The 27,339-nt window shown below is 37.9% G+C and overlaps 1 protein-coding gene across 1 annotated transcript in view; it reads right to left on the reverse strand.

The window, feature by feature from the left end:
• LOC138105154 (solute carrier family 12 member 7-like) overlaps nt 1–27,339 on the reverse strand; it is a 67,890-nt gene that overhangs the window by 14,660 nt on the left and 25,891 nt on the right. Inside the window, exons 4-9 of the mRNA XM_069004835.1 lie at nt 9,855–10,022; nt 8,371–8,469; nt 7,660–7,717; nt 4,227–4,401; nt 2,286–2,404; nt 1,521–1,619 (exon numbers count right to left, since the gene is read on the reverse strand). Of these exons, the coding sequence (XP_068860936.1) occupies nt 1,521–1,619; nt 2,286–2,404; nt 4,227–4,401; nt 7,660–7,717; nt 8,371–8,469; nt 9,855–10,022 (718 nt within the window). The remainder of the gene's footprint in view (nt 1–1,520; nt 1,620–2,285; nt 2,405–4,226; nt 4,402–7,659; nt 7,718–8,370; nt 8,470–9,854; nt 10,023–27,339) is intronic.

The raw sequence follows: 27,339 nt of genomic DNA on the forward strand, positions 1-27,339 counted from the left end.
CTTTGTTACTTCCACCAAAATAGTTGATTAGTTTAAATTCAATTTGACTCATCAATTCTATTCCTCACTTCTGTTGTGGTCTGTCTCTCCAGCAATAACACAAGTCAGTAGAATACAGAAAACAGTCTTCTAAAAGTTATAAAGAAAGAATGACTAAGCTGAAAAAATTACAGAAGTATTGCCAGACTTAAGTCTGTATGCCTGGTTTGCCCACACTTATTATCAAGTATAGATGTAAATAATTTCAAAATGGACAGTTTTGTGTATACTTTTAGTCACATACAACCTCCCAAATTCATTTTCACCCAATTTCCAAATTAGAGTTAGCTTTGACTATATCGACAGAGTGTCAATAGACCCAAGTTTGGTTTGGTACCTTTAGTTTGCTTCTTTAGTACATTGAGTTAAATTTTAAACTAAGGGAATGCTTTCTACCAGTTCTGAGCACAGCAGTCTTGTAGTTAGTCTAAATAAATAATAGCCGCTCTTTTATGTCTGAATTAACCTAAGACTCTACTTTCGCTCAAAAAACAAAATGCCATCCCAATTGCAGCTGAACATTCCAACACCTGCTTTGGCTAGAAGTAGTCACACAGTGAATCAGCTGCCTCACGGATGTCTCTGAGAAAAATATAAAAATGAATTGTTGCCAAATGCATGTATCTGGAGGGTTAGGTGTCAAACTAGTATGTAACTACGGAGCAGATTCAACAAGTTTTTTCAAAGCTAAAACTGCAACATTCCATTTTCACTCAACTCTTTGAAAGGAAAAATCATAAGCAGCTCTTACATCCTAAAATCACAGCAGCTTATCTACTAAATGCTCTAGTATTTAAGGTTATATTAGCAGTAAAATTTCTCAATAGAATTACTTTAAATTAAATTATGTACTTTTAACATACAGTTAAAAAAAAAATAAAGCAGTTTCCCAATCTTAGTTTGAAATGTTTAAACTCTTAACATAATTAAAAAAGACTAGACAAAAACCCCACACTTTCACCTTTTGTGTTATTGATCTTTACTCACTTTTTAAAAGGTTGACTTCAGTTACCAAATGCTATGTCCAAAGCATATTTTAAAACCAGTCATCACATAATCAATGAGCCAACTGATGTATATTGAAAGAGATTTTTTTTCTGTAGAAGTTTTGGGTTTGTATATTTTTTTGCACAACCAAAATCAAAATTGTCCTAACCTTCCTGAACACTTTTACCAGTTCTCCTTAAGTATATACACAATTCAGATTTTATGGTTTTTAATCCCCATTTTCACACAGAAGATCTCTTGGCTTATAAGCAGAATAAAATGTCATCCTGTAACCCCTTTCCAAACCAGCTACACTGATCATGAAAACATGTGGCTAATGTTATTACTATGGTGCTATTCCAAACACATGAAAAAAAATTATGCTCTAACTCATTTAGGTCAGAAAGGAGATTTTGTTTTATTATTGCAATAAAATCAACAATTTAGGGTGTATAGTTAGTTTTAACCCTTTTGAATGAAGAAATATTCCCTACCAGTGGTAATACTTGAAACGAGGTCTCCAGTTGGGAGTTCGCAAAAGTGTCTGAACTGCGCAAGCCAGATTTACAAACATATAGCACATAAGGAAAAACCTGTTAAGAAAGGAAGAGCATTTTCTAATAAGAAATGTACTAGACAAATGTGCTTTAAAATGTAAACAGAATCCAAAAAAGGGAAGAAATGGATCCATTTTCCTGTGCACTGTGTTTACAGTGGCCAAGAGAACACAAGACATACATTAAGATTACTTATAGAATATTAGGCCTCAAAATATGGTATCACATGTATTTTGGAAACAAATGCAGCAAATAACTGACAATCATGGTGTATCATTTTTGGCTGGGACAGAGTTGATTTTCTCTTTCTATAGTAGCTCAGATGGTATCATGTTCTGGACAATGTCAATAAAATAAAATTCTATTCATATTCTAAAATGTTGAATTGTTTTTTCTGTCTCTGTTAGATGCACTTTACTTAAATAGCAGTAATTGTTATTTGAAAATCCAAGTTTTTTTAAAAGTGGAACATACTTTTATTAGCATTCAAGACCTCTGTCATGGAAAAAATTTTTTGGGCCTAGAAATCAGTTCAACCAAAACATTTTGTTGTTTTATATTATCTGTGGGATCAAATAGAAATACAATTTGCTAGAAAACAAAGTCTAACGTATTATTTCAAAAAGAAAAATAATTACCTACTTAATTTAAAAATAAAATACTATTTAACTTAAGAACACAAAACACCACACTCATACTTACATTGAAAGAATTGGTGCTACACTGTCCAATGAGGCTATCAAAATTCCTATTTCACAAATACCAGCAGTGAGGAGCAGAGCCCAAGTTGGTTCTCCATTTGCTTTTCCATGACCAAATATCTATTTCAATTCAAGATTAGGGAAAGCTGTTCATTATACAATTATGAGCCATGGTACAAATCATGAACTAACTTACTTAGTTCTAACTGGAACTAAAAGTAGACATTGGTTACAAAGGAAAATGATGCAATCTATACTGTGAAAAATCAAAACTAAAATTGCAGAACACATATTTCCAATATTAAATATGCTTACTAATGTAAGCAATGACTACATAACATTAAAGTACTATTGCAGCTGTTGTTGAAATATTCTTAAATAAATTAAAAACCATATGGATAAGAAATTTATGCCCAGTAAAAAGTTAATACAGTATTTTTTGTAACACAGAAATGAGGTGTCAATTCAGTCCTTATCAACATAATAACATAAGGAGGACTTGGATAAGACTATGATCCTGCACAGAGCCCTACCCAAAACCATTTTGCATGTGGCAATTTCCTTTGTGGAGAATTCTATCCAGCTATACTGGTGACAGATAGCAAAATGCTTTGCCTGAAGTTCCAGTGGTATTTATTCTCTTCTGTATTTCTCCATTCAATTACAGAAATTAAGTCCTTATTCATTCTCCATACTGTCTTCTGTAGCTTCCTGTCCTCCATCAATTTTCCTACCATTATATTAAAATCCCCCTTTTTTCTACTCATGTTTCAAGTATTTTGGTTTTTTTTCCTCAAATATGTCATACTCTTGCTTCTATAATAATCTCCTTTCATTTCCTTGATTGTCCATGCAGTAGCCATATCACTCCAAAACTGCAAGTGCATCCTCAAGTGTCAAATCCCTCTTTAAATATACTGCTTCTCTTCAATTCCCTTTCTCTCACTTCCCAAACCACAAATCTTTTCCTTTTGATTCTTCACTCCTTTCAAGTCTAACTCTGAAGACATGTAATTATAATGTCACCCTCTCTGTACCAAATTTTTTCTTCAGGCAAAAGTAAATTTTTCTTGTTTCTCTTTCTCTATACTACCCAGCACTTACAACTTATTGCATTATAACCCCTTTGTGTTGACAAATCGAACTCCACCACTACTCAGTCCCTCCACCCTAGCATACTTAGTGTATTTACTTCCCATTACAGATACTGATACTCTTGCAAGTCTTGAGGTAAGCTTTCAAACTCCAAACTTCACCATAGAGATCACAGCTTTACTCTCCAGACACTATTATCTTTCCGAGCCTTATTTACTAATTTTTAATTCAAGTGTTGTTGTTTAGGTTTTGCAGAAGCAGCCAGCAAGAATTCTCTCATCATCTTCTGTTTGCCAGCTCCCTTACTTTGAGAAAAATCTGATTTATTTCTTCTTAAAACATGCACAGAGGTGTTGGAACAAATCTTCATGTTTGGAGTAGTGGGATAGAATTCTACTGTTATATCTTTGCTGACTTCGTTTACCTTACAAAAATGAATAAAAAGTAGGTTTATATCTCCATAATATGAGAAGTATTATGCATTTCCATAGTGAGATTAAATAACTGTTCACAAATACAAGCAGTAAACACAGCGTGGAGTCTAGAATTTCAGTTATTAGTTGCTTCTTAGTTCATTTATTTCCATTTATAGAATACTATATTCTCAGTTTGGAACCACTAACTTTCATGTGTAAGAACAAACATAATTAAATTGCACTGCACAAAAGTACTGAAGCTCAAACTTTGTCCTACAATAGCCTGATCTATTATTCTACACAAATAGAACTGAGTTCCAAATCTTTTCTTCACATTCTACAGGAACAGCAGAAATAATGCCTCATATTTTTTTGTCAAAATAGAAGTCACATTGGAAGTACTGTAACAACAAGAACAAAAGAAATCTCACTTGAATAAACGGTACAATGCCATCTCTTGCAATGGCCTGCAACAGCCGGGGTGCACCAGTGAGACTCTGGAGACCAGCGCCACATGTTGAAAAGAATGAACCAATCACAATAACCCATGGAGAAGGCCAGGCCAGTGTACCAACCACCAGATTTCCATTAACTGCTTCTCCAAACCTTAGGAAAGAACAGGGGAAACAAAAATAATTAAAACAAAACAAAAAAGAATCAGTAAGCATTAAAATAACTTTTAATATAGTTTCAACACCCACATTTCAATGTTTTTGGACAACAGCACTTTTTAACAATAAACACTATGTTACAGTACACACTATAGGATTTCCCAACCAAGCAATCTCTCTTTACCGTGCTGTTCTAAAGACAGTAAAATTGCTTCACATTAAGTGCTGCCTCTAAGCAGTTATGTAGCAATTACCAAATATCTTGGCAAACTTTTCAGAATTAACAGCAATAGCAGGAGTATGTACATATGTATCTTACAGATTCTTGTGACAGCTAGGAACTAGATGGCAGAAATCTGTTCCACTAGTAATACAAGTATACCCTGGGGCATAAGCAGGAGATTCACAAAAAGTATTAGCCCTTCCTTTTAAAAGTGTGACACTGACAGACAACAAGTAAACAGAGAAATTACTAGACACAACGATTTTGAGTTTTCCACATCTTCTGGCTGTTTTGCTACCTGATGCAATTTTTAATTTACTACAGCAAACAAGTGGGTAGAAGTCAGGAAGAGGTGCTTTCATCACAGTCCTGAGTGTCCCATCCAATACTACCGCCACTATTTTTTTTGATACTTAACTTAATGTTAATTTAGGCATGACTTGAATAAACTACAAAAATGTTATTCCTTGCTCACCCCTCCTTCGAATTGACAGTTTTGTTTTAAAAGCAAGTAAGGTTCTTGTAGTTCAATCTTACTGTTGTTAGTAAGCAGCCAAAATTTATTTTAAGGCTATCTCTACCGTATATATATATATATATATATATCTCACTATTATGTTTTTCCAATGAGTTCAGGTTTTCCAAAATAAAAGGAAAAGTCTACAGAAATGAAAAAAGATAAAAACTAAGAAAAATTAAGTGCTTTTTATCTTTTCAGACCTGCTATTAAAATAGGGTCAAGAAACACAGCAATAAAGTGAATAAAATAAGTCAGTGTTCAAATTCTTGCTTATGCCCAAGTTTGGATGCATGACTACATATATTTTCAGCAGAGGGGAAACGAAAATGTAAATCACACTCCTCAAAATTATAGGACAAAGCCCATAGTGTGCTTCTATATCAAGATTTATATAACTACACATTTATTCTTTGTTCAAATTCTAATGCCTGTTTTTTTAACTAAACACAGGATAGGAATAACTTGAAGAGATGTAAGAAACAGAAAAATGTACAACCTACTTTTTTCCCATTGCAGACATAACAATCATAATGAAAAAAGCCTCAAAACCCAGTTTTTAAACCAGACTAAAAATCCATACACTTTACTATTCTGATGGATTTCAGCCACATAAAAACTGGCAGCAATGTAAATGAAAGTTCATGGATTCAAGGCTCTTGCTGCTATGCAACCTGCTCTAATGATAGATAACAGCTTGGAAAATTCCCTTCCCCTCTGCCCTGTAAATTTAAAAAATGTGAGTTTATAGATATTAGCTCTGCATTAATTTCTTATTTCAGAATTCATTTACTATTTCCTAGGCAGTTTGATTTGACTTTTATATTTACTTTGAAGAAACAATTACCAGGTATTTTCACTGATGCGGCAATATAATTTTAAAGTGAAAATCACAGAATCAAAGAACGAGTAAGGTTGGAAGGGACCACAGTGGGTCACCTGATCCAACCTCTCTGCTCAAGCAGAGTTATGCCAGAGCACATTGCATGGGATTGCATCCAGATAGTTCTGTAATATCTCCAATGAGGGAGACTCCACAAGCTCTCTGGACAATCTGTTTCAGTGCTCAGTCACCCGCACAGTAAAGAAGTTCATCCTTGTATTCACGTGGAACTTCCTGTGCATCAGTTTCTGCCCATTGCTTCTTGTCCTGTTGGCTGGCATCACTGACAAGAGCCCAGGTCCATCTTCTTGGCACCCCTCCTTTACTTACTTAAATACATTGATGAGGTCCCCTCTCAGTTGTGTCTTCGTAAGGCTGAACAGGCCCAGTTCCCTCAGCCTTTCCTCGTAAGAGAGATGCTCCAATTCCTTTATCATCTTCATAGCCCTCCACTGGACCTCCAGGGACTCCATGTCTCTCATGTACTGAGGAGCCCAGAAATGGACACAGCAATCCAAATACTGCCTCACCAGGGCTGAGTAGAGGGGCAGGATCACCTCCCTCGACCTGCTGGCAATGCTCTTCCTCCTAGTGCAACCCAGGATTACACTGGTCTTCTTGGCCACAAGGGCATACTACTGGTCCAGTATAGAACCCTGGGGGACACAGGCCTCCAACTAGACTCTGCCACTGACCATGACCCTCTGGGATTTGCCAGTCAGCCACTTCTCAATCCACCTTACTCTCCACACTTCTTGAGTTTACCTATGAGGATGCTGTGAGAAACAATGTCAAAAGCCTTTCATGGAAGAAACCTGCTGCTTCTTGTATTAGTTTGATTAGAAACCAGCTTTTAACTTCCGGTTTTCCTTCTAGACTAATGAAATAAGTAGTCTCAGCATCAACTTCACCACCTTTTAAACAATACCCCACTGCCACAACCAAAAGCAAACCTGGGCCTCAGTAGAAAAGAGAACCAGACACCAGCAAGAAAACAAATGTGAAACCTGACAAAAATTTCATCTTAACCAACTTCTCCTAATGGAGAAATTGATAAAAATCTGGAGATTTTCTTCATGCTCATATCCATCACATTTATTCCCTTCATCCTTCATATTATGCCTTAAATTTGTCAGGCAATTACATGCTTGAAAATCAAGATGACTCCTGATGTACAACTGAGATTTTAAAACAAAAAATAGTCATATGTCTAGAGGAAATCATGATGGTGCACTGCAGTCTTATAAAGTCCCCTTGTCACATAACTCCCAAATTTTTTAATTGGTCTTCAAAAGCCTATTACTTCTCCCAAAGTAATATCCCCTTATCCCCATGCATCAGTTCTGCAAATACTAATTATGAGTTTCTTTGTCAAGGACATTTTATTAGGCTGGTTCAACTTCAAACATTTATCTTAGGTTCTGCTTCTGCTTCTTGAAGGCATACAGTCTGGTAACCTGACCAGTTTTTGCAGCCATCTCAGTTTAACAGACAAGCTTTCCCTCCAGTTTTAACCTAAGCAAAATAAATATATACCATATGCATATTTCACAGAAGAGCCATTAATAAGTCCTATTAATGTAACTTATGATTATACTCCCTGTAATATTAGAAGTTGAATACGACTTACTTATCTCTTAATATCACACCTTCTATACAGGCACCAAACAACACTATACAGGAGAGATCTGTTACTGAGACTGAAGGAAGATTACTCTCTAAAAAAATCACATAGAAAAAAACCCACCACTTTTCACCTAGGTATGAAATGAAAACATCCACAACAATGAAAGTATGTGTGTGCATTTCCTGGTTGCTTTTTGTTTGTTTTTTTTCGTTCTTCCATGCTACAATTTTTTAGTTTATGTTCTTCATGACTGTATTCGACTCATAGCGATTTGTGAAGTATTGGAAGTAGCCAGTTCATATATCATGCAACAGAACAGGTATTTTCTCATACAAATAAGCAAGTACTTGTGTACATTAGGTTTTTGAAGGACCGACAATTTCAATTGCTGGTTGTTTGGTTTAAGATCTGGTTATACTGAGTATAACAACCACCTGCCAACTGAAACATAATGTTAAAAACTGTTGGATCGCTTGACTAAAACCATCAATTATATATTGGAATTTGAAGCACTAGTAGAATATAGAATACATATATTTGTTAATAAATTTTGACATATTTTAATAATATTTATAAATAATACTGATATTTTAGACAAATATAAAATATTTCTTTTCAGTTTAGATTTCATTCATTTTATACTCAGGGAACTCTAACGACTTTCCGGTAAAAATTCTGTTGCACCTACAAAATGTAGACTAGAAAAAAGGATACAAATAAAAGATGTAGTTGAAATAGCCAAAATCGTTCCAGTAGGAATAGATTTCTGAGCATCCTTTAGATCTCCAGATCTGTTTGAACCTGCCATAATACCTTAAAAAGAGACAAAATTTATGTCATAAAAACAATTAGCAATAACTCCCTGTTACTAACTAATAGAATATGAACATCTAATTTTAAGCCAAATTTAACTCAGGGATTACCAATGGAGCAGGCTACAAAAGTATAATATAATCCTTCACAAATAGTCAATTTATAGCTTCATTTTATTCAGAAATCTGTGTTACTACCCACTTGAATAAGCAAATCCTATAAAGGTTAGTAAAAAGACAGATTAAAAAAAAATATTTTTCAAGCATAACCTCAGAATAATTCTTGAAATGAAGGAGTAGCAAAATACTGGGGATGGATGTTATAAATTAATAGGGATTTAGCAATTTTAGCCAGTGTGACCTAAGGCACTGACTTTCTACTAAACAGACCATCAAAATAGCATATGCAAGCAAATCAATAAACTAACAAAAAAAAGCTTAGAAGCAAAAAAGAAAAGAGCAGGCAAGAAAAAGAATGGTTAGAAAAATCACATGTACACATGTATGTGAATCTAAAAAGAGAACAGAAGTACTTTGTAGAACATACTGTCATAGGAGGGAAAGAAACCCATACAATAACTATTTCTGCCATCTCTCCTAGAACTGACCTGACCACTGGAAGCAAAAACATAGAAGCTAATGTCAAGATGCTCCAGTGCAAAAACACTGTCAAACTCCATGGAATGAAACATTAACCATGGGTTCAGATATGATGAAATGTTGGTAAGCATCTGAAGTAAAGAAATGGGAGCAGTGGGGTTCAAACAATGAATACAAAGGGACACTTCCACTTGATAATACTAGCAAACAGTGCTGCAGCTTCTTATTGGAGTTCTGTTCTGTTACTTGATATTACTTCAGCTGGGACTTGAGAAGAAAAACATGTCTGGCTGTTTCAGTCAAGCGTGAGCTGAGGAAAATGAAATACAACTAGTTTAAGCTTGACAAAAAAGTCTACACAGTTAGTGTAGCAAAAAAATATTGGACATTTAAACAAAGCCCAGGCAGTTAACCAGGCAGCTTGAATACCTGCAGAATCATTTGAATATTAAACTGTTCTCATGCCTTTGAAGATTAAAGTATTATAAAGGTATGCATCTTATTTTGAATAAGCATTTAGTAACCCATAAGGATTTTGCCTTCTTTTCAGACATAGAAATGGCCCTTAAACAGATTTCCTGTTTAAGTCCTATAACCTCCAAAAGTCATCAGCCATGACCCATGTCTCCCTAGCACCAGAAGGTTTTAGGTATATAAACTTGGACACAGAAACTAGCAACAGAATGAGTCACCAGTAAGATTGGTGAAAATGAAAAATTTTCACATGAAATTTTTTTTTCCAGGTATAAGTACACATTCTCAGGCAAGAAAAATAATTGTATCTACCTGTCACAGATGGGAAATAAATCCCTACAAGCATTGTGAAGTAGGTCATGATGTCTGTAAAAACATAAGGAAGTCCACCCATTTTTGACTCTTCTGATCCAGCAACTGATGGCTGATCTTTTTTCTCAACTATTGATCCTTTTTCTGAATAGGCACTCCAGAGATTATCTACAAGGTCGAGGAAAAAACAAAAATCAGTGTCATCTCTCTGTTTCAGGATATCGACTAGTGAGAATGCAATAATCCTAGGAATCAGATGCCTTTTTCTTACACAAAAATCATTACATTTCCCAGTATGATTAATACCAATAGTAACTGGTGGGCATTCCAGTCCATGCCAGTAAAAATGCAGTAGTGTGAGATGCGTCCTGCAAAATTTTCTCCTCCTTTAAAGGAAAATATAGAATTAAATTCTAATATATTTGTAGAACATACATTTCCATTGCGCAGGCACACAGATGTACTATTGTGAAAAAATAAGGAAACTTACTTCCAGGTTCCAGGAATCTCAGTATATACTAATACTTCTTGTTCTTGTGTTTTGAGGAGCAATATGAAAAAGAAATCCTACTTAACAGTAACTTGAGTTCTTTGAGACCTGCTGTACAGAATAATCCTGGATAACAGTTCAGGATTCAGCTGTTCATGGCTAAAGATTTCCACATGTTGACAAAAGCAGGGTAACCAGACTTCAGAAGATCACTGATAAGCAAAAAAACCCCCAGCAGAATATGGCTCAAATTCCCCAGCAAACTAAGCATATTTGTTTGAAGACTGATAGGTCAAAAAGCCAGAAACTTTTGAGAGCTTACATTTATGGAAACACTGGTTCTGTACCTTGATAAGATTGTGAGAACAGCCCACACTGATTCTTATTTGAAAATGAGATAAGTTGTCCTATCATATGTGAGGAAACAAAGTGGATACTCTCCTGCCCTGTCAAGAAGGCAAAGGATTTTACAGGAAATAAACAATTCCCATGGACTGCCAGCATGATCAAATAGCCAATTTTCAGACATCCTGAATAACTTTAGGGAATTCAAGTACAATATTTTAAGTTTTTATAATAGCAAGAAGTAACCTTGAGTAAAATAGAAGATGGACTTTGAACCATTAGTGGCCAAAGATAGGGTACTCATACCCAGATTTTTAACAAAAATCTTACAATCGGTAAGCATATATGGAAGTGTGCATGAGAAGCAGAAGAGAAAGCAGATCAAAGATTAAAAGTAAGTATCATTTGGTAAAGAATGCTATGTGTATTCAATCAAATGAAGAAGAGTAACAGACTGATCTAGAGATAAAACTGAAGCCTAAGAAGAGTTAATGAAACAAGAGAATTTTAAATTTCAGGAATTTGAGAAGTGACGTAAAATAAGACTAGATCTCCAAATTAGCATCTACCTACCCCCTGTGAAACATAAGAAGAAAGTCCAAAATTAGTTTGTAACTGCCAATCAAGAGCACTTAATCTCTTAATGAGCACTCAACAGCTTGTGTCCTTTATTCAGCATGACATATGGAGTGACAGTGACTTGAGCACTGCGATGCATACAACTTAATTGTGGAACTGTGCATGCCAGCACAAGTGGATAAAATTGGCTTAGATATTTTGTTAAATAGAAATCACTTTCCTATTTCACAGCATGTCACACAGAGCTTTCCTATGCTCATTTTCCCAAAAGTGATAATTCAAGTGGACTTGAAAGTTGGGGTGAGAAAAAAGAATAACTTTCCAGAAAAGTCCAGACATTTGTCCCTTCTAGGACCATTCCTTGATTGCGAAGGCTCCTCTAGCAACATTGAGGATACATACACAAGAACTGGTACAATGTATCAGACCAACATGCTACCATGAAGCAGAACAACGTTGATTAAACCTAGTTGCAGAATTGTATCATTTTTGTTAGAGTTACAGGAGTATTTAGTCAGTCACTCGCAGAATGATTTGTTATTGTTAGGACAACATTCACAGAAGGTATATAAGAGATGAATACTTATTGTATATGAGTGCCCAATAAATGGTGTGGACTTATCACACTTCCTAAGACATGCAGTCACGGCATCTGAATACTCCCAGCCACAGCTCAAGAAACTTTAATTTGCAAAGCCTGCAGCTCCAAAGTCTTCACACAATGTAGAACATATATCAACTGGAAGAAAACTCTCCTTGAGAAATCTGTGCCACTTGAGCTCAAGCGAACACTAGGTATCAGAATGTGTGCTCACACTCAGCAAGTAGAACACCTAGTTTTAGCATTTGGTGTAATTAGGTTAGTGAAATTGTTACAAAGTAGTTCTTGTTCAGAGAAATGTTAATCAGCGAACGGGAGCAGAGCACGCACTTCCAAAAGCAGGGAAAGCAGTACTCAGCCCAAAATCTCCAAGAACACTGAAAGACCTGAGGTTGAGGCGAAATAATATTGATACCCAAGGACAAACAGAAAGCCATTTCTTTCATTTAAAAGTGTTTCAGGGAGACGTAGAAATTAAAGACTCATGAGTAGCACCTGCACAGGAACAGTCAACAGCAACAATAGCAGTTGATAGAGGCAATAAACATAGGAATTATCTTTGGGTTCTGACAAAACATAGTAGTTATTCACAGTTTTTCTTGAGTTTTGAAAAACTGGGGAAGCCTCAACTCAGTTTTTGTAAAAGAAAACTGTCAGAACTATTCCAATTCTTTGAGGGAAACATAAATTAAGGCAATCCACTTAGATCAGTCCATCTGTATTTCCCATGTTTTTAAAATATTGCTCACCCAAGGAATCTATAGCAGACATTGGATAAGAGGAAATGTCCTCACATGGATAAAAAAAAAACAGTTCAAAGACAGAAAGTAACAGGTAAAAGTAATGAATAAAATATCCATTCCTCCAAGATGTCTCTTGAGTTCATTTAGTCCATGACTGTGGGTTCTATCTGTCCTAGGTGTCTTCCAGGGCAGGAGGGCTGGTTGCAAGCTGCATCAGGAGCTCACGACTGGTGTATCTATAGTAGTCCATACTTATTGTCCGTGGTTAAGTCCACTTCTCAATCACAGGCCCATCAGTATCTTGCATCTCTTTCCTGATGACCTAAGATACCATGGGCCCACTGAGCCAGAAATAATTCAGCCTATGTTGCCAGTCCACATCCACCTGAGAGACTTCATTCTTGGCTGCCCAATGCACTTGTCTGTTGTTGCGATGTTGTTTGATAGCATGACTTTGGGGTGTGTATGCATCTACACAGCATGCTTTTACAGCCACCTTCTCTACCCAGGCAGCGATGTCTTAGCACAATTCAGCAGACCCGGTGGCTTTGCCTCTGTGCTGCCAGTAGGTCATTTTCTATAGTTCTAGCCACTGCTACAGAGCATTTACTTAAAGCCAGCTGGATGGCATTCAGCTCCACAACCTGATTTGATCCACCTTGTCCCTCAATAGCTTCTGTGACTCAGCACATAGGACTCCATGGAGCAGCTTTCCATTTTCCATGTATTCCTACAATATGACAGGGACTATCAGTAAAGAGAACATAACACCTTTCATTTTCCAGTAGCTGATTATATGGTGGGGCCTCCTCAGCAGGTGTCATCTTTTCCTCCTCTGATGTTAGTATGAAATTTTCAACTTTGGACTAGTTTGTGATGACTTCCAAGATCCCTGTGTAATTGGGGTTTCCTCTTCAAGCTTGCTGTGTGATCAGCGTGACCCACTTACTCCATGTAACGTCAGTGGCATGATGTATAGAAAGGATTCTCCCTTTGAATATCTAGTCCAGCACTGGCATTCAGGATGCCAGGAGGAGCTGTACTTTAGTGCCAATCACTTCTGAAGAAGCTTGAATCCCTTTATAATATCCAGTTATAATGCCAGTAGCCCTTTTTCAGATGATCTTCATGTTGTTGGAGTCAGATATCTGCCTGAAGCACTGTTTGTTCTCCTTTCATTGACATCAGTGCCAATGAGTTGGCATACAATGATGGCATACACTGTACAAATTTCTGCCATGTGGATTGTGTACAATGAGCCTCATCTGGATCTACAGGGGACTGTTTGTTATTTGAATCCCTATGGATTACCTTCAGCACAGCTAATTCTCTCAGGTACTGGATACCTTTCTCCATGGTGGTCCACCTGCTTGGGCGCAGTGCTAGGTCATCCTTGTGAAAATACCTTTCCTTCATGCTTGACAGCAGTTGCCTCCAGAGGCTGCGTTTCTGTCTTCTTCCCAATCCCCTTGCCAGTGCTGGCATCCCAAGTCTGGGATCCCAGTTGCTTGGCTTCACTACCATGTAGTTGCACATCAGCAGCAATATCCCAGCATCAGAGCAGCTAAGTCACTAGGGGCTCACCCAACTGGTGGCTGAAATTTTTTTTGCAGCTCTCACAGCTCACCTGGAGATAGGGATTGGGTGATTATCTCTGGTCCTGCCTGTTCCTCCTCTTGTGAGGGCCTGCCTTCCTCTTCATACCTCACTAAGTGAACTGATTTTGTCTTGGATTTCTTTTTCTATATAGGGGCAACTGCTACTGGCACAGGTTGTTCCTCTGGTTCAGCTGCAGTTTGAGTGGCTACAGTGCCTGTCAGTCTGCTTTCCTCCTCTTCCCCCTGAGACTGCTTTCTAGTATCAAGGAATGCACAGTAAATAGTAGCCAGGGCCCAGCACGCTGCAAAACTTCACACCTCCCTGGAATTGCTGCAGCATTTTTCCTTCAAGTATTCTGTCACTTTACCAGGGTCCTGTAGTTGTTCAGGAGTGACGTTCCAAACCATTGGAGCACAATAATCCTTCAAAAGCTGGCCCATTTTCTCCCACCTTCCATGTCACTCATGACCCTTGGGGCAGATCTCTGAATAACGTCCCTAGAAAACTCCTTCACTCTAAACATGGTGTAGACTGAGGACACATGGCAGGCTTACCACCAAAAATATTATTTCCTTAACATCTAAACAGAATTCAGATTCTCAAAATGTAACAGGCTGAAGGGCGTGGAAAAGGCCAGGAAAAGGGGGTGAAAAGCTGGGGAAAATCATCCTCCCCTGATCTCCCCACAGAGTGTGTATGATTAATAAACATGCAAAGGTAGTGCTCAAGGTTAAGAGTCGGAGAGCAACATTCAAGATACATCCCAAATGACCCTTGACGTTATCATGTCATAAATTGACATCCCAGGGTACATCAGCAAAGAAATCCTGATCCCTCTTGCTACTCTGAAAAATATCATGAGGAGTGCACACAGGAATATATACAGGCTTAGGTAAGACTCCCACATAAACTGACCATGCAACACTGTGACCAGTGGCTCTATACCTAAAATAAAAAATGCCTGGATCAAATTTGTTTCCAACCCGCTCTGGGCAGTCTGTTGTTATCTCAACCCATTGTGCCTTACCTCAGATACCAAATAAAGACTTCTGTGGTTTAGGAATAGTACTCCCCAGTTAAGTGTTCCCACTAACACACTCCAAACCATGCTGCCACTCGCTCACTTTTCCTCTTCCCCTGTGGCTGGTTGGAGAGGAGAATTGGAGGCACAAAAGGTAAAGATAAGAGGTTAAGAACAAGATACTGGATACAGCAACAATGTTAATAACAAAAAGCATACGAAAGAGAGAATGATGCACATGCAAAAATGCTCACCATGGAGCTCCACCTGATTGCAGCCATGCCACCACAACTGTTACAGTGGGGATACTGTAACACGCCTATATCAAACCAGGAGTCCTGTGGAAAAGAAATATATATAGACGGATTCTTGATAGATGTTTCAGAGAGATGTTTATTTCCCCAGCCGCATGGCCGGGCTCTGCCGAGGAACTGTTACAGTCACGGGACCAAGGGTCCTTGCCCGCGCAGGAAACACAAACCAACCAATGGGGAACGAGGCTGACCAGGGGCAGGGAACCCCCGTGTCTCCCCTTAGGGCTACATGGCGGGGGGAGGAGACCCCGACACACAACCACTCCCTTTGCCTTGGAACTGGTGCCACCCAACCACTCCCTCCACCTTGGAATCAGCACCATGTTTATTTGACCAGAAGGAACCCCTTCTCTTGGGAAAATACTCCCCCTTGCTTCCAGCAATGGCATGAAGTGGTGTAGAATAACCGCTGGAACCAAGACACCCAGGTCTTTTGCCAAGACACCTAGGATATTCCTCTTTTGCCTCAGCAAAATCTGGGAGGGTTGAAACTTTTGAATTATAAACAAAAGCAAAATCTGTAAATGAAAACTAGGAGTTCTTGATTAAATGTCTTGTTTTCCCTTACAGATACTGTACGAGAAACAACTGCAGCTCAACAAGCACTTTTGGTGGCTAAAAACATTGACTTATTTCCAACAAATCAAGAACGTTTTACTGAAGGAAATACAGATGTGTGGTGGATTGTTCATGATGGTGGTATGCTGATGTTGCTGCCTTTTCTCCTTCGACAGCACAAGGCAAGGACAACAGAAAATGGCTGGGATTTAGTTTTCTAGCACTGAATGGTTCTAAGCATATCTAATTCAATACTCCTTCACGTTGTTCAAATTATGCATGGTAGTAGCAATCACCGTGTTACAAACTGTTATAATGTATCTTTTTGGTAGGTTTGGAGAAAATGTAAAATGCGTATCTTCACCGTCGCTCAAATGGATGATAATAGTATTCAAATGAAGAAGGATCTTCAGATGTTCTTATACCATCTTAGACTGAATGCTCAAGTGGAAGTTGTTGAAATGGTTTGTTACTAAATATTTTTAAGGTGATACTGGGACTAAACTTGGGAAAACAGATTTAGCTTTTTTCAAATAAAGAGACATTAGCCCAAATACAGAAATTGAAAGATTCCAGACCCACAGAGAACAAGAAGATAAGCATCGTTGTCTTACCGTGTTACAATGCTAGTGTACATGGTGGTGAGTTTAATGGGTTTGTCAAGCAGAGTTTGAGATGTTTGATGTGTTAATTCTTACTTTATTTATGAGGACTAGTCCATAGAGCTGGTTCATTCAGGAAGGAAAAAGCTTGACTTTTTAGCAAGCAGTGAAATGGAAGGCTGAATGTGCTTAATCTAATAAGCTATGACAGATGGTATGGGACAGGATGAACTTGTCCATGTCTCTAACTGCTGGAAGAATACCTCTCTGGAATAAGGAATTCCTAGTCTCAAATGAGAGTTGTTTTTGGCATCACCAGCCTCAGCCAGCACTGAACAGCAAGACAGTATAGCTACAGTTTCACAAGTCAAGGTAGTGACAAAATGAATTTTGTAACTTTTTTCCTTTTCTAAATATGGGTCATAAACTGTTTAAGAGGAAAGGACTAAAGCTATACTCTGTCTAGGTCCACTTTTTTTGGAAACTAAGGATGTAATTTCCAGCACTAAAAGGTGACTAGCATAATGCCCAAAGTAAGGCGCATGGAAAAAAAAAACCAACCAAAACTTCTGCTCATTCTGAAGTGGGATGAAGATGAGTAAACTGGTTCAAAACTTCTACCACCACTAGTTTCTAGAATCACCAGAACTTATTAAAAAGATTTATCATGCTAATCAATCATAAAACAATTTTAGGAATTGTTTTAATTACTTAGGAAAAATTTACATGTGAAAGATTTACTATTCTTTGCTTAGACTACTAAATATGAAAGTCTAAAAAGCTGTGGCATGTACAGTTGAATGAACACAGAGTGCCATAAAAAGGCTCAGCCTTGGTTGGATTTTGAGCAGAAGACAGTATAGAAAGTTGTGCTGGTTTCAGCTGGGGTAGAGTTAATTTTTTTCATGGTGGCTGGTATGGGGCTGTGTTTTGGATTTGTTCTTGATTAAATGTCAGGGTTGGTAATATAGAGATGTTTTTGTTATTGTTGAGCAGGGATTACACAGAGCCAAGATCTTTTCTTCTTTTTGTACTGCCACACTGACAAGGAAGTTAGGGGAGGTTGGGAGGAGACACTGTTGGGACAGATGATCCAAACTGACTAAAGGGATATTCCAGACCATATGACATCATGCTCAATATATAAGGTGGGGAGAAGAGGGAGGAAGGGGGGAATGTTTGCAGTGATGCAGTTTGTCTTCCCAAGTAACCATTATGCATGATGGGGACCTGCCCATGGGAAGCATTGAATTAATTCCTTGTTTTGCTTTGCTTGTGTGCACAGTTTTTGCTTTTCCTATTAAACTGTCTTTATCTCAACTAATGAGTTCTCTAGCTTTTATCCCTCTGATTCTCTCCCAAATCCACTTGTGAGGGAGTGAGTGAGAGTCTGCATGAGCCTTGGTTGCTGGCTAGTGTTAAACCACTACAGAAATACAATTTATTCTTTTCTGCTGTGGGTAATATTTAATTCTGGGAATCTTCCAGAGGATAAGAGATACCTTACAAGTCAGTGACAACACAGGTGACTGCTGTAGATTTTTGTGTTGCATTTTAGTTTTGAGCCAATGTGAGAATATATTTCAGAATTTTTTCCTAATGGCTTCTGTTTATGGACATTTCTCACTGATGCAAGGATAATGTGTTATTTGTGCCTCTGGACAGTTTTTAAGCAAACAAGTGTACACACATGCTTAGGTGGAGGCAATGCAGGCCCAGTTTAAATAACTGCTTTCAACTCTCACTTCGGCAGCCTAGTTGGAACAGAATAGTGGAAAGTCTGTTCCAAGTACCTAAAATTTAGATAAAACAACAATAGTATTGTTACAGTAGGATAGGTCACTGTATGAAATTGCTGTTCGAAGATTAAGTTTTAAGAATGAGGACAGAAGTGATTGATAAATTATATGCTTAGGATTACTCTATTGCCATGAAAACATCCAGGACCACTGAATGAATACAGGTATGAGATACACTGTCTAAATGTTGTTCTTCCAAGTAGTACTTTTCTTCTGGTGTTTCTAATGCCAATTTATTTTGCAGTTTGAAAATGATATTTCTGCGTTCACGTATGAGAAGACACTTATGATGGAACAGCGATCTCAGATGCTAAAACAGATGCAGCTATCAAAGAATGAGAGGGAAAGGGAGGTAGGAACTTTGACTTGACAAGATGTTCTGTGAAAAATCTGAAAGTACTATCTTTGGGCTGTGGCTTCTTATCAGTTTCTAACTAGTTAAGAACTTTCGTAACTGCATTCTGTGTTTCTCTACAACCAGTTTTACTTGTGTGCCAGTTTGGACAAATTTGGAAATATATCCTCTGAGAGAAGGCAGGTTACAACCACCCCTCCCCCCACCAGGCTCAGGAAAAAACTAATTTTCCTCGAAGAAAGTGAAAGAGATAAAAACTATTTATTTAACAAACACACCAGAGAGGATAATAATGCTAAATAGTAAAACCTCTTACTGTGGAGAAAAAAACCTGGGAAAATTTCAGAGTCCTTCCATAGGTAGACTCTCTCTTCCTCCTCAAAGCTGGGACAGGGTGGGGCCCCCTCCTCTAGGGCCTCCACTTCTGTGGAAAAGGTCCCGATGTGTTCTGATGTTGAAACAGTCCAAAAAAGAAGGGGAAAAAAAACCAAAGTCCCAGGAAAGCAAAGTTCAACTCTCTGTCTCTCTTTCTGGAGAAAAAGTAGCTGAAAACTGGCTGAAAACTGGCTGTGAAAGCAAGCAGAGTGCTTCCCTCCACTCTCCCTCTGCTGCCGCAGCTGAACACAGAGAACTGTCTCTATCTCTGCGTCCTTGAAACAAACTGTAAACTGCTTTGAAGAGTTTGCTCATTTTTTTTTTCTCTTCCCCCTCTCAGGCTCAGTTTAAAGGCATAGAAAGGCACGAAATTATTTTCTGGGCATAGGGCAGAGATATGGGATACAACATCATAAAGTCACCCCAAGACAACTTTCAAGGTTAAAGTTACGTGGGAAAAGAAATAATTTTTTATTTAAACAGATTTGAAGAGTTTTCCGGTTCTTGTTGAGTGCAAGTGTTAATTAGCAAAACATTTGAGCATCAGTGTGGAATATATTCACAGCCTTTCCAAACTTGGCATCAGTAGATAAGATTCATGATTATACAACTGGACTGATTAGCTTTGATTGTGATTTGGTTTTAGGATTATAGAATAATTTAGATTGAAAAAGACCTTTAACCTAACACTGCCACATCCACCACTAAACCATGTCCCTAAGTGCCATATCTACATGTTGTTTAAATACCTCCAGTACCTCAACTTCAGCCACCTCCCAGGACAGCCCATTCAAATGCTTGATAACCCTATCCGTGAAGAAATTTTTCCTAATGTTCTATCTAAACTTCCTCTGGTACTACTTAAGGCCATTTCCTCTTGTCCTGTTACTTATTACTGGGGAAAAGAGACCAATCCCCACCTCACTACAACTGTCTTCCAGGTAGTTGAATAGAATGAGAAAGACCTTCCTGAGCCTCCTTTTCTCCATGTTAGAGAAGCCTACCTCCCTCAGCCACTCCTCATATAACTTACAAATACACCATATTACACAATATAATACAAATCTGTTCAAATCGCACTGAATATTTTTTTTAGTTTCTGCATTATTTTGAATGTTTTATGAATCAACTGATTTCTTTCTGGAAGGAAACTTAGGCCAACAAACTATAATCCTGTAGTATCAATATGGAAATGCTGTTTTTGCTGCTCCCCTATCCTTACTATTTTGCATATTTAGTAACAAGCTTCGTTCAGCTGTAATTTTATGAATATTTGTAACTTATAAGTCCTTTCCTTTTGGCTTGTGCTTCTACCCCCTCATATATTCTGCTAACTCTTTCAGTATTATCAAGATTTTTTAGTGATGTAGAAGGTAGTGAATTCTCTGGCTTTGCCATCACAAAAATTATTTCCATCCCACGGCAAATAAGAGAACTCTACTGTGTTTAATTGCTCATTTGTAAAACAGCTAGATTGTTTTTCTTGTGGCTTTTCTTTTTTGATGTTAATCGTACAAGTCCAAGCAGTTTGGGGTTTTAATGGTTTTTTTCCTTTTATTTCTCCTCTTCTCTCTATTCATTTTTCCACCTCACAGGATTTTTTAAAGATTCCTAAAGATGCCTGCTATTATTACAATGATGTGATACTGTAAATCCTCTTTCTTATCCATGTCATGGTAGTTTTCTTTCAATTTGAGCCTGCCTAACATATTTTCAGTAACAAACCAAACTTTTCTGTACATCCTATTCAGTCTTACTGTTTCTTTATTGAACAGTAGTATCTTTCAAGTGGAGTTTGAGTGATTTATCTATTGGAGATTCTGAAGGATTTAACTTCCACATGAATAATGCTCTGTAGTCTATGGCACATCAACTGCGGAGGAGATGAAAGAATTTCTCCTCAGCTCTGAGCTGGTTGGAATCTGGACTATACTTCAGAGTTGTTTGCTTGGAAGTTTTTATTTCTTTCTATTCCCTCCATATAATTTTCTTTATTACTCACTTTTATCTGAACTTTACCATCACCGTTATAGCTTCAGTTTCTTCCTTCTTATCAAGCAGGGTAAAACCTGAGTGTATTAGTTTAAAAAAACAGTCTAGTTTTTTGTGGGCAGGAGAAAGCTGCTCAAAGCTTCTACTATGTCTGGCACAGAGCCAAGCGCTGAAGGCTCTGACAATGGGCAGGTGCTGTGACCAGCACTGGGAATGCCCGTGCAGCTGGGGTGGCATGGCCAAAAATGTGCAGCCAGAGCCCTCCTGGGGCCAGGGGAGGCTGCACGGCTGGGGCCCTCCCAAGGCCGAAGCCCTCCTGAGGGCAGGAGCAACGTGCCCAGGGCCACCCATGTGGTGCCGGCAGGGACCACGTGGCCAACGACAAAAACATGGCAAACAATTCCCCGACATGGAACACAGTCGAGATCAACCTTTTTGGCATAGCGAAGCTCAATAAGAACTTTTCAATTGATAAAACTTGAGAACAATACTACCTATGGACAAAAATTTTCTTCTGAGTCAGAGAAGAGGAAAAGTGAGGACATGTGAGGAGAACCAACATGGCAGCACCGAGGTCAGTGAAAGGAGGGAGGAGAAGGAAGTGCTTCGGGCATAGGAGCTGAGATTCTTCTGCAAGCTGTGGTGAGGACTATGATACAACAAATTATTTCCCTGTAATTCATGAAGTGCATGGGGGGGGATGCAGAGATCCACGCTCAGCCCATGAGGAAAAGTGCTCATGCTGGAGCACGTGGATGCTGAAAAGCTGTAATCTAGTGAGGAACTCGAAGAGAGAGAGAAGACCCTTTCTTCCAGAGATAGAGAGCCCTTGCTTCCAAACTAGAACAGCTTATCCTTAAAAGACTAAACCCCATGAACTAAAATGACCCACGATGTGCAGCATTGGGAAGACTGCACCGTTCGTGGGAGGGAGCCATGTTACAACAGGTCGGATGGGCTGCTATTCGTGAATGTTAAAACCATGCTGGAGAAGTTCACAGAGAACTATCCCCATGGGAAGGATCCCACGGCACAGCAGAAGAAGGAAACTCCTTTCCTTAAGCGTACTGAAGGAAGATTTTTAGGAAGTGACAAAGACTGACCAAAACCCCATGTTTTTGTCTCCTTGCACAGTCAGTGTGAAAGAGGGAGGGATTGGGAAGGAAAGGTGTTTTAAAGGTTTATTTTAGTTCTCATTACTTTTTACTTTTAATTCTGTTAACAATAAGTCTTCTTTATACTGTTTGAGTTTTGAACCTGTTTTGCCTTAGTTTTTCCCCTAATCCTTATCTCACTCATGAAGTTTTTGTTTTAATTTCCCCTCCTCTGCTCAGCTATAGCAGAGGAAAATAAGTGGATAGTTTTTTGTGAGTGCCTGGCTTCTAGTCAGTGTCAAAACCCCAACAATTTTGGTGGAGACATTCAAAATATCACTGAATTTATTTCAGGGTCTGAAGTAAAACCCTTGATAATTCCAAGAACCCCTAGTATTTACTGACTTGTCCAAGATTAAAAGTCATACCTATGTATTGTTTCTGATCAGGATATCTAAATCTACCTTGTTCTTTTGTATTTTCATAAGAAAATGTGGATAATTTTTGTCCTCTGGAGCTACAAGATGAGTAGATGTACTCAGTGTACATCAGATGTACTCAGGCCCATTCTTACTCTGATCATCTTTCCTTAAATGAGCTGAGCCATTCTTTTCATGTTTTTGCTGACCTCCAAAACATTTCATTTATTAGTATCTCTAGTTCAAATTAGCATTGCTTTTCTTTTTATTGTCTGTCTCCAGGCATTCAAATATAACCTGGTATTCCAGCTTTGAATGGTGAGTGTAATTTGGTTTCCTGTTACCACAAAGATTAGTACTTTAACCTCACTTTAACCTGAAGTGGATGCCTTCAAATGAAGCCAAGACCTTCTCAAAGAGGTGCATTTGGTTTTGTACAGTGTTCTTTTGCTGTTTCATAGGCCTGCTTTTGTCCCTGAGCAATCACCCTCACCCTTCCTTCTTCTGTCACTTTTTAAAAATAGAACTGATTTGATCTTGCCCTCTGGGTTTTCTTGTAGAACAGGGCATCGAGGACTCATCAGATTTTTGTTTACTTTCTTGGAAAACTTGGTCAAATTGCTTCTGTTTGGGTGTAAATATAACATGTGCCTGCAAAGCATAAGATAGGCAACTTAAGTTTAGCTGGCAAACATTTATTTATTTGACTTTGTCAATAGCGCTACTGTTGGGGTTCCTCCCCCCTGCCATGGGGTCCTGGGAGAGGGGACCCTGGGGTAGAGGCATGGCCTAGGCATGGGGTCTCCTGGTCACATGTACCCTAATCCTGTTCCCCGTTGGTTATTTTGTGTTCCCCTGCCCAGGGAGGACCCTAGTTGTCCTGTGATTGCTCAGCTCTTCGGCAGTCCCCCGGCCATGTGGCTGGAGAATAAAGATCTCTGAAACTTCTATCAAGAATCGCTCCCTATTTCTTTCCACGGGCCTCGCTGTCTAATGCATGTTGCAGGAGACCCCATTGCAACATGCTACAAAGGGAAAGGAAAATGTAGAGCCTCGCTCACTTTCTTGCTTCCCTTTTTGGTGGTTTTTGGCTTTTTTCTCTGGTTAACCCTCAGTAATGACTCTTGGGCCAGGCAGTGGTAATGGGACCTGTGAGAAGGTAATAATCCTTTCCCCACCAAATTGTGTTGGGTTGTGCTGTTAGGTAACATTGGCAGAAATTTGGGTGCATGCATGTGAGGAGCAAAATTATAGTTTGTGAATCATTAGATTTTTAAGGTTTTAGGTTTTTAGAGTTGGAAAGTAGCTTTCTCACATGCTTTAATTTTTTTCATGCTTTTGTTTGTAATTGAGTAAAAAAATTCACCTGAATATGTACGTATACAAAAGGACGTGACCCTCACAAAGAAGTGAATATTTGAGCTTCCCATAGAGACTGAAAGATTCAACTGGCTTCATGTTTTCACAAATGTTTTTAAAGGGACTTCATAACTAACTACTAAACATTTTAAAAAGAGCCTTATAAGCTGATACCACATCTCATCTACTGAAATGAAGAAGAATATGATATCTGCTTTTTTCTGTAGACTTTTTTTTTGTCATTGGTAACATTTTTGTCCCAGATTCAGAGCATCACAGATGAATCTCGAGGCTCAATTAGAAGAAACAGCTACTCCAGTCCATTGTCCGTTGTCCAAGATGCTCAGGCACTGCTGACTAATGATTACCAAGAGGAAGAGGTAGTTGGACATAGTGCTGACTAGACATATTTTCCATTGCAATATTTGAAGTGCCACTACTGCAAACTGAACTACACATGAACAATTTAATCATTCATTGTTATGGAGGAGTTTTTAGTCATTTTTTCTACATTCATTATCTTAACCTGTATTTCTTGTCTCTAGATGATGCTTCTGCGACATGAACTATATTCTCTTTCTCAAACTTACTTTCCGTAAAAGAAACACATTTCTGAGATTTCCTGTTTTCTTAAGAGCCAGAAGCAGGGTGTTACATTAATAAATATATTTCATGTTTTCACCAACCATTGACTTCCTTTATAGTTTCTCTGTTGAAATACTGAAGATTCGCAGAGACTGTATTGATATACTAGGTCTTTTAAGGAGATTTCTATGCTTATTTGCAAGCCATTATTAACCCATATATGTCATTACTGCTTTCTGCATGGTGACAGTGAAAGGAAATGGACTGATTTAATCAATGAGTTTAGTGTGCACTTGAAGCGTTGCTCATATCTAAAATGTGTAGCCTAGTTTGTAGAAGTGCTGTATACCATTGTATTTCCCTTTCATCATGGAGTGAGAGAGCAAAGTGTTGTGTTTCATGAATTGAATTTGGTATCAAAATAGCACTAACAAGAATGTGTTTTTGTTGTGTTTGCATTTTTATAGATGTGTATTATAGGTCCAGAATTTCTCTTGGTCTCACTGTCTTTCTAAACATGGCAAATTTTCTTCCATTGAAGTATAGTTGAACTGAACTCATCTTACAGTGTTCCTTTGAAATTTTAGTCCATCAGCTATTGTTCCATGGTATTTATAATATTGGCATGTATTTGTTAGCTTTTTTCATTCTCGTCATAGAATTAATTGTATTCATAGGAATTTCTGATTTGTGGCCTTGAATCATCGTTTAATCATCTGTGAACATAGGAAGACCATCAGACTAAGAGATATTTATATGAACCTCAGAAATTAACTCAAGAATTTGGGAATCCTGGAGGATAAGGACTAGGAAATAATTTAGGGAATATACAGAAGCTCAAAGGCATTTAAAACCACCTGCAATTACAATTTGTGAACCACTAGAGGAATTGCTTTTCTGAGACAAAAGTAGTATTCTCATCTGCTTGGGTTTTATTCGTGCTTTTTATTGACCTGCATGAAATTCTTAATCAACATATATGTGGAGGGACCATGATGATGTCTAACGTGAATAATTGGGGTTCCCAAACAGAACAGGACCTTCAACTCATGATTTAACAAGTCTCTGAATAGCTTTCAGAACTGTTAAACAAAAAGCAAACAAACAAACAAACAAACAATCACAGGAAAAAAATAAATACCTCCTCCGAAACAGAAAACTCCAAAGCACAAAAAGAATCCTGCCCCCAAATACCAATTCATTTATAATTTTCAGAGTCTTAAGTTACTGTATTTGTGTTGCATTTGATGGAAATAGAGAAGTCTATGGACAAAGTATTATGAGGGAAAGTAAGTAAATAATGTGCTAAATATTTAATCTTTCTTTTCTCCAAAGAAGCAAGGGGAATGGAAAATAGAAAACACAATATTCTTCCGACATGCGCTTTTGTGTTCTTGAAGTTGATTTGACTTTCTACTGTTAAAAGGGAAGAGAAGGCCCCTTCATGGCTAGATTGGTTGGATTTGTTATGTAATATTCATAATTTGTTATGTTATACTCTTGCAGGCATAAATAATCTAATTTAATAATTTAAATCTACAGCTAGCCTTCAATTCAGCCAGTCCCATACTGGCGTCATGAGAGTCATGTGGTAGTTCAGCTAAAGGCATGGGAAATGGACAATGTTTACAACAGTATCTGTGAAATAATGTAACTCGTGAACAATGAGAGTACTGGCTTTCAAGTTTTTCATTGGCAAAATGCCCTGATGTTAATAAAGTACTCTCTGGTGAAATTGAAATTCACTTGAGTTCATTACAAAAGTAATGTTCCAGGTAAGATGTAGTTTTGCAAATATGAACAATTAAGTACATTTTTACAAGCAATTTCACTTCATGCTAAAGTCACAATAGTCTCATATTTGTTCACAAAGTAAGGTGCATTTTTCTTTAACCTCTTTGGTTCTCCTGCTATGAAATTCCTTTTCAAAATTTTAATAATGTGTAATTTGAAAATGCTAGTTTTGACTGAATCTTGCGGTGATTATTTGTTTTGTGGCCAGGCCCAGCTGATCCATGATAGAAACACTGCCTCACACTCCGCTCCAGCAGTTGAAGCAAGTGTGGCTGCTGCTATGCCAGAGAAAGTGCAAATGACCTGGACTAAAGAAAAGTTTGTAGCGGAAAAGCATAAAAACAAGGATTCAAATGTGTCTGGCTTTAAAGATATTTTCAACATGAAGCCGTAAGTATGCATGTGGTATGTGGAGCTTTTTATTTCATTGTGTTTATTTTAATGGGGGGAGGGGTTCTAGTTGGTTGTTTTATCTGGGTTTTGTTTTTTAAGTGATTCTGCTTTATTTAAACTTGAATACAAAAATAATCTTTTCATGCACTTCACTTAAATGGCATCCTTATAAAAATAGTATGTACTATGGGTACATTATGGGTCGAATGACTGTAAAGAGAATGTTTTGAGTGAAGTTTAAATATAGCAGACTTCAAGCTGTAAACTCAACATCTGGATTGTACCAGAAAGCATATATGTTAAAAAGCTTAATGATAACTTCTTCTTTCTCCCTCTGTGTGAAAAATTAGTGTATTTTTGTTGTGTTTGGTACTAGAGGGAGTACCAAAGAAGCAGATAGTCTTTCAAGACACTTAGGTTGTGCTTTTGATTTTGGGTGCATGTTTTTTTGGGTGTGGGGGGTGTTTT

This window comes from Aphelocoma coerulescens, chromosome 2 (assembly GCF_041296385.1).
Source record: "Aphelocoma coerulescens isolate FSJ_1873_10779 chromosome 2, UR_Acoe_1.0, whole genome shotgun sequence".
Lineage (NCBI taxonomy): Eukaryota > Metazoa > Chordata > Aves > Passeriformes > Corvidae > Aphelocoma > Aphelocoma coerulescens.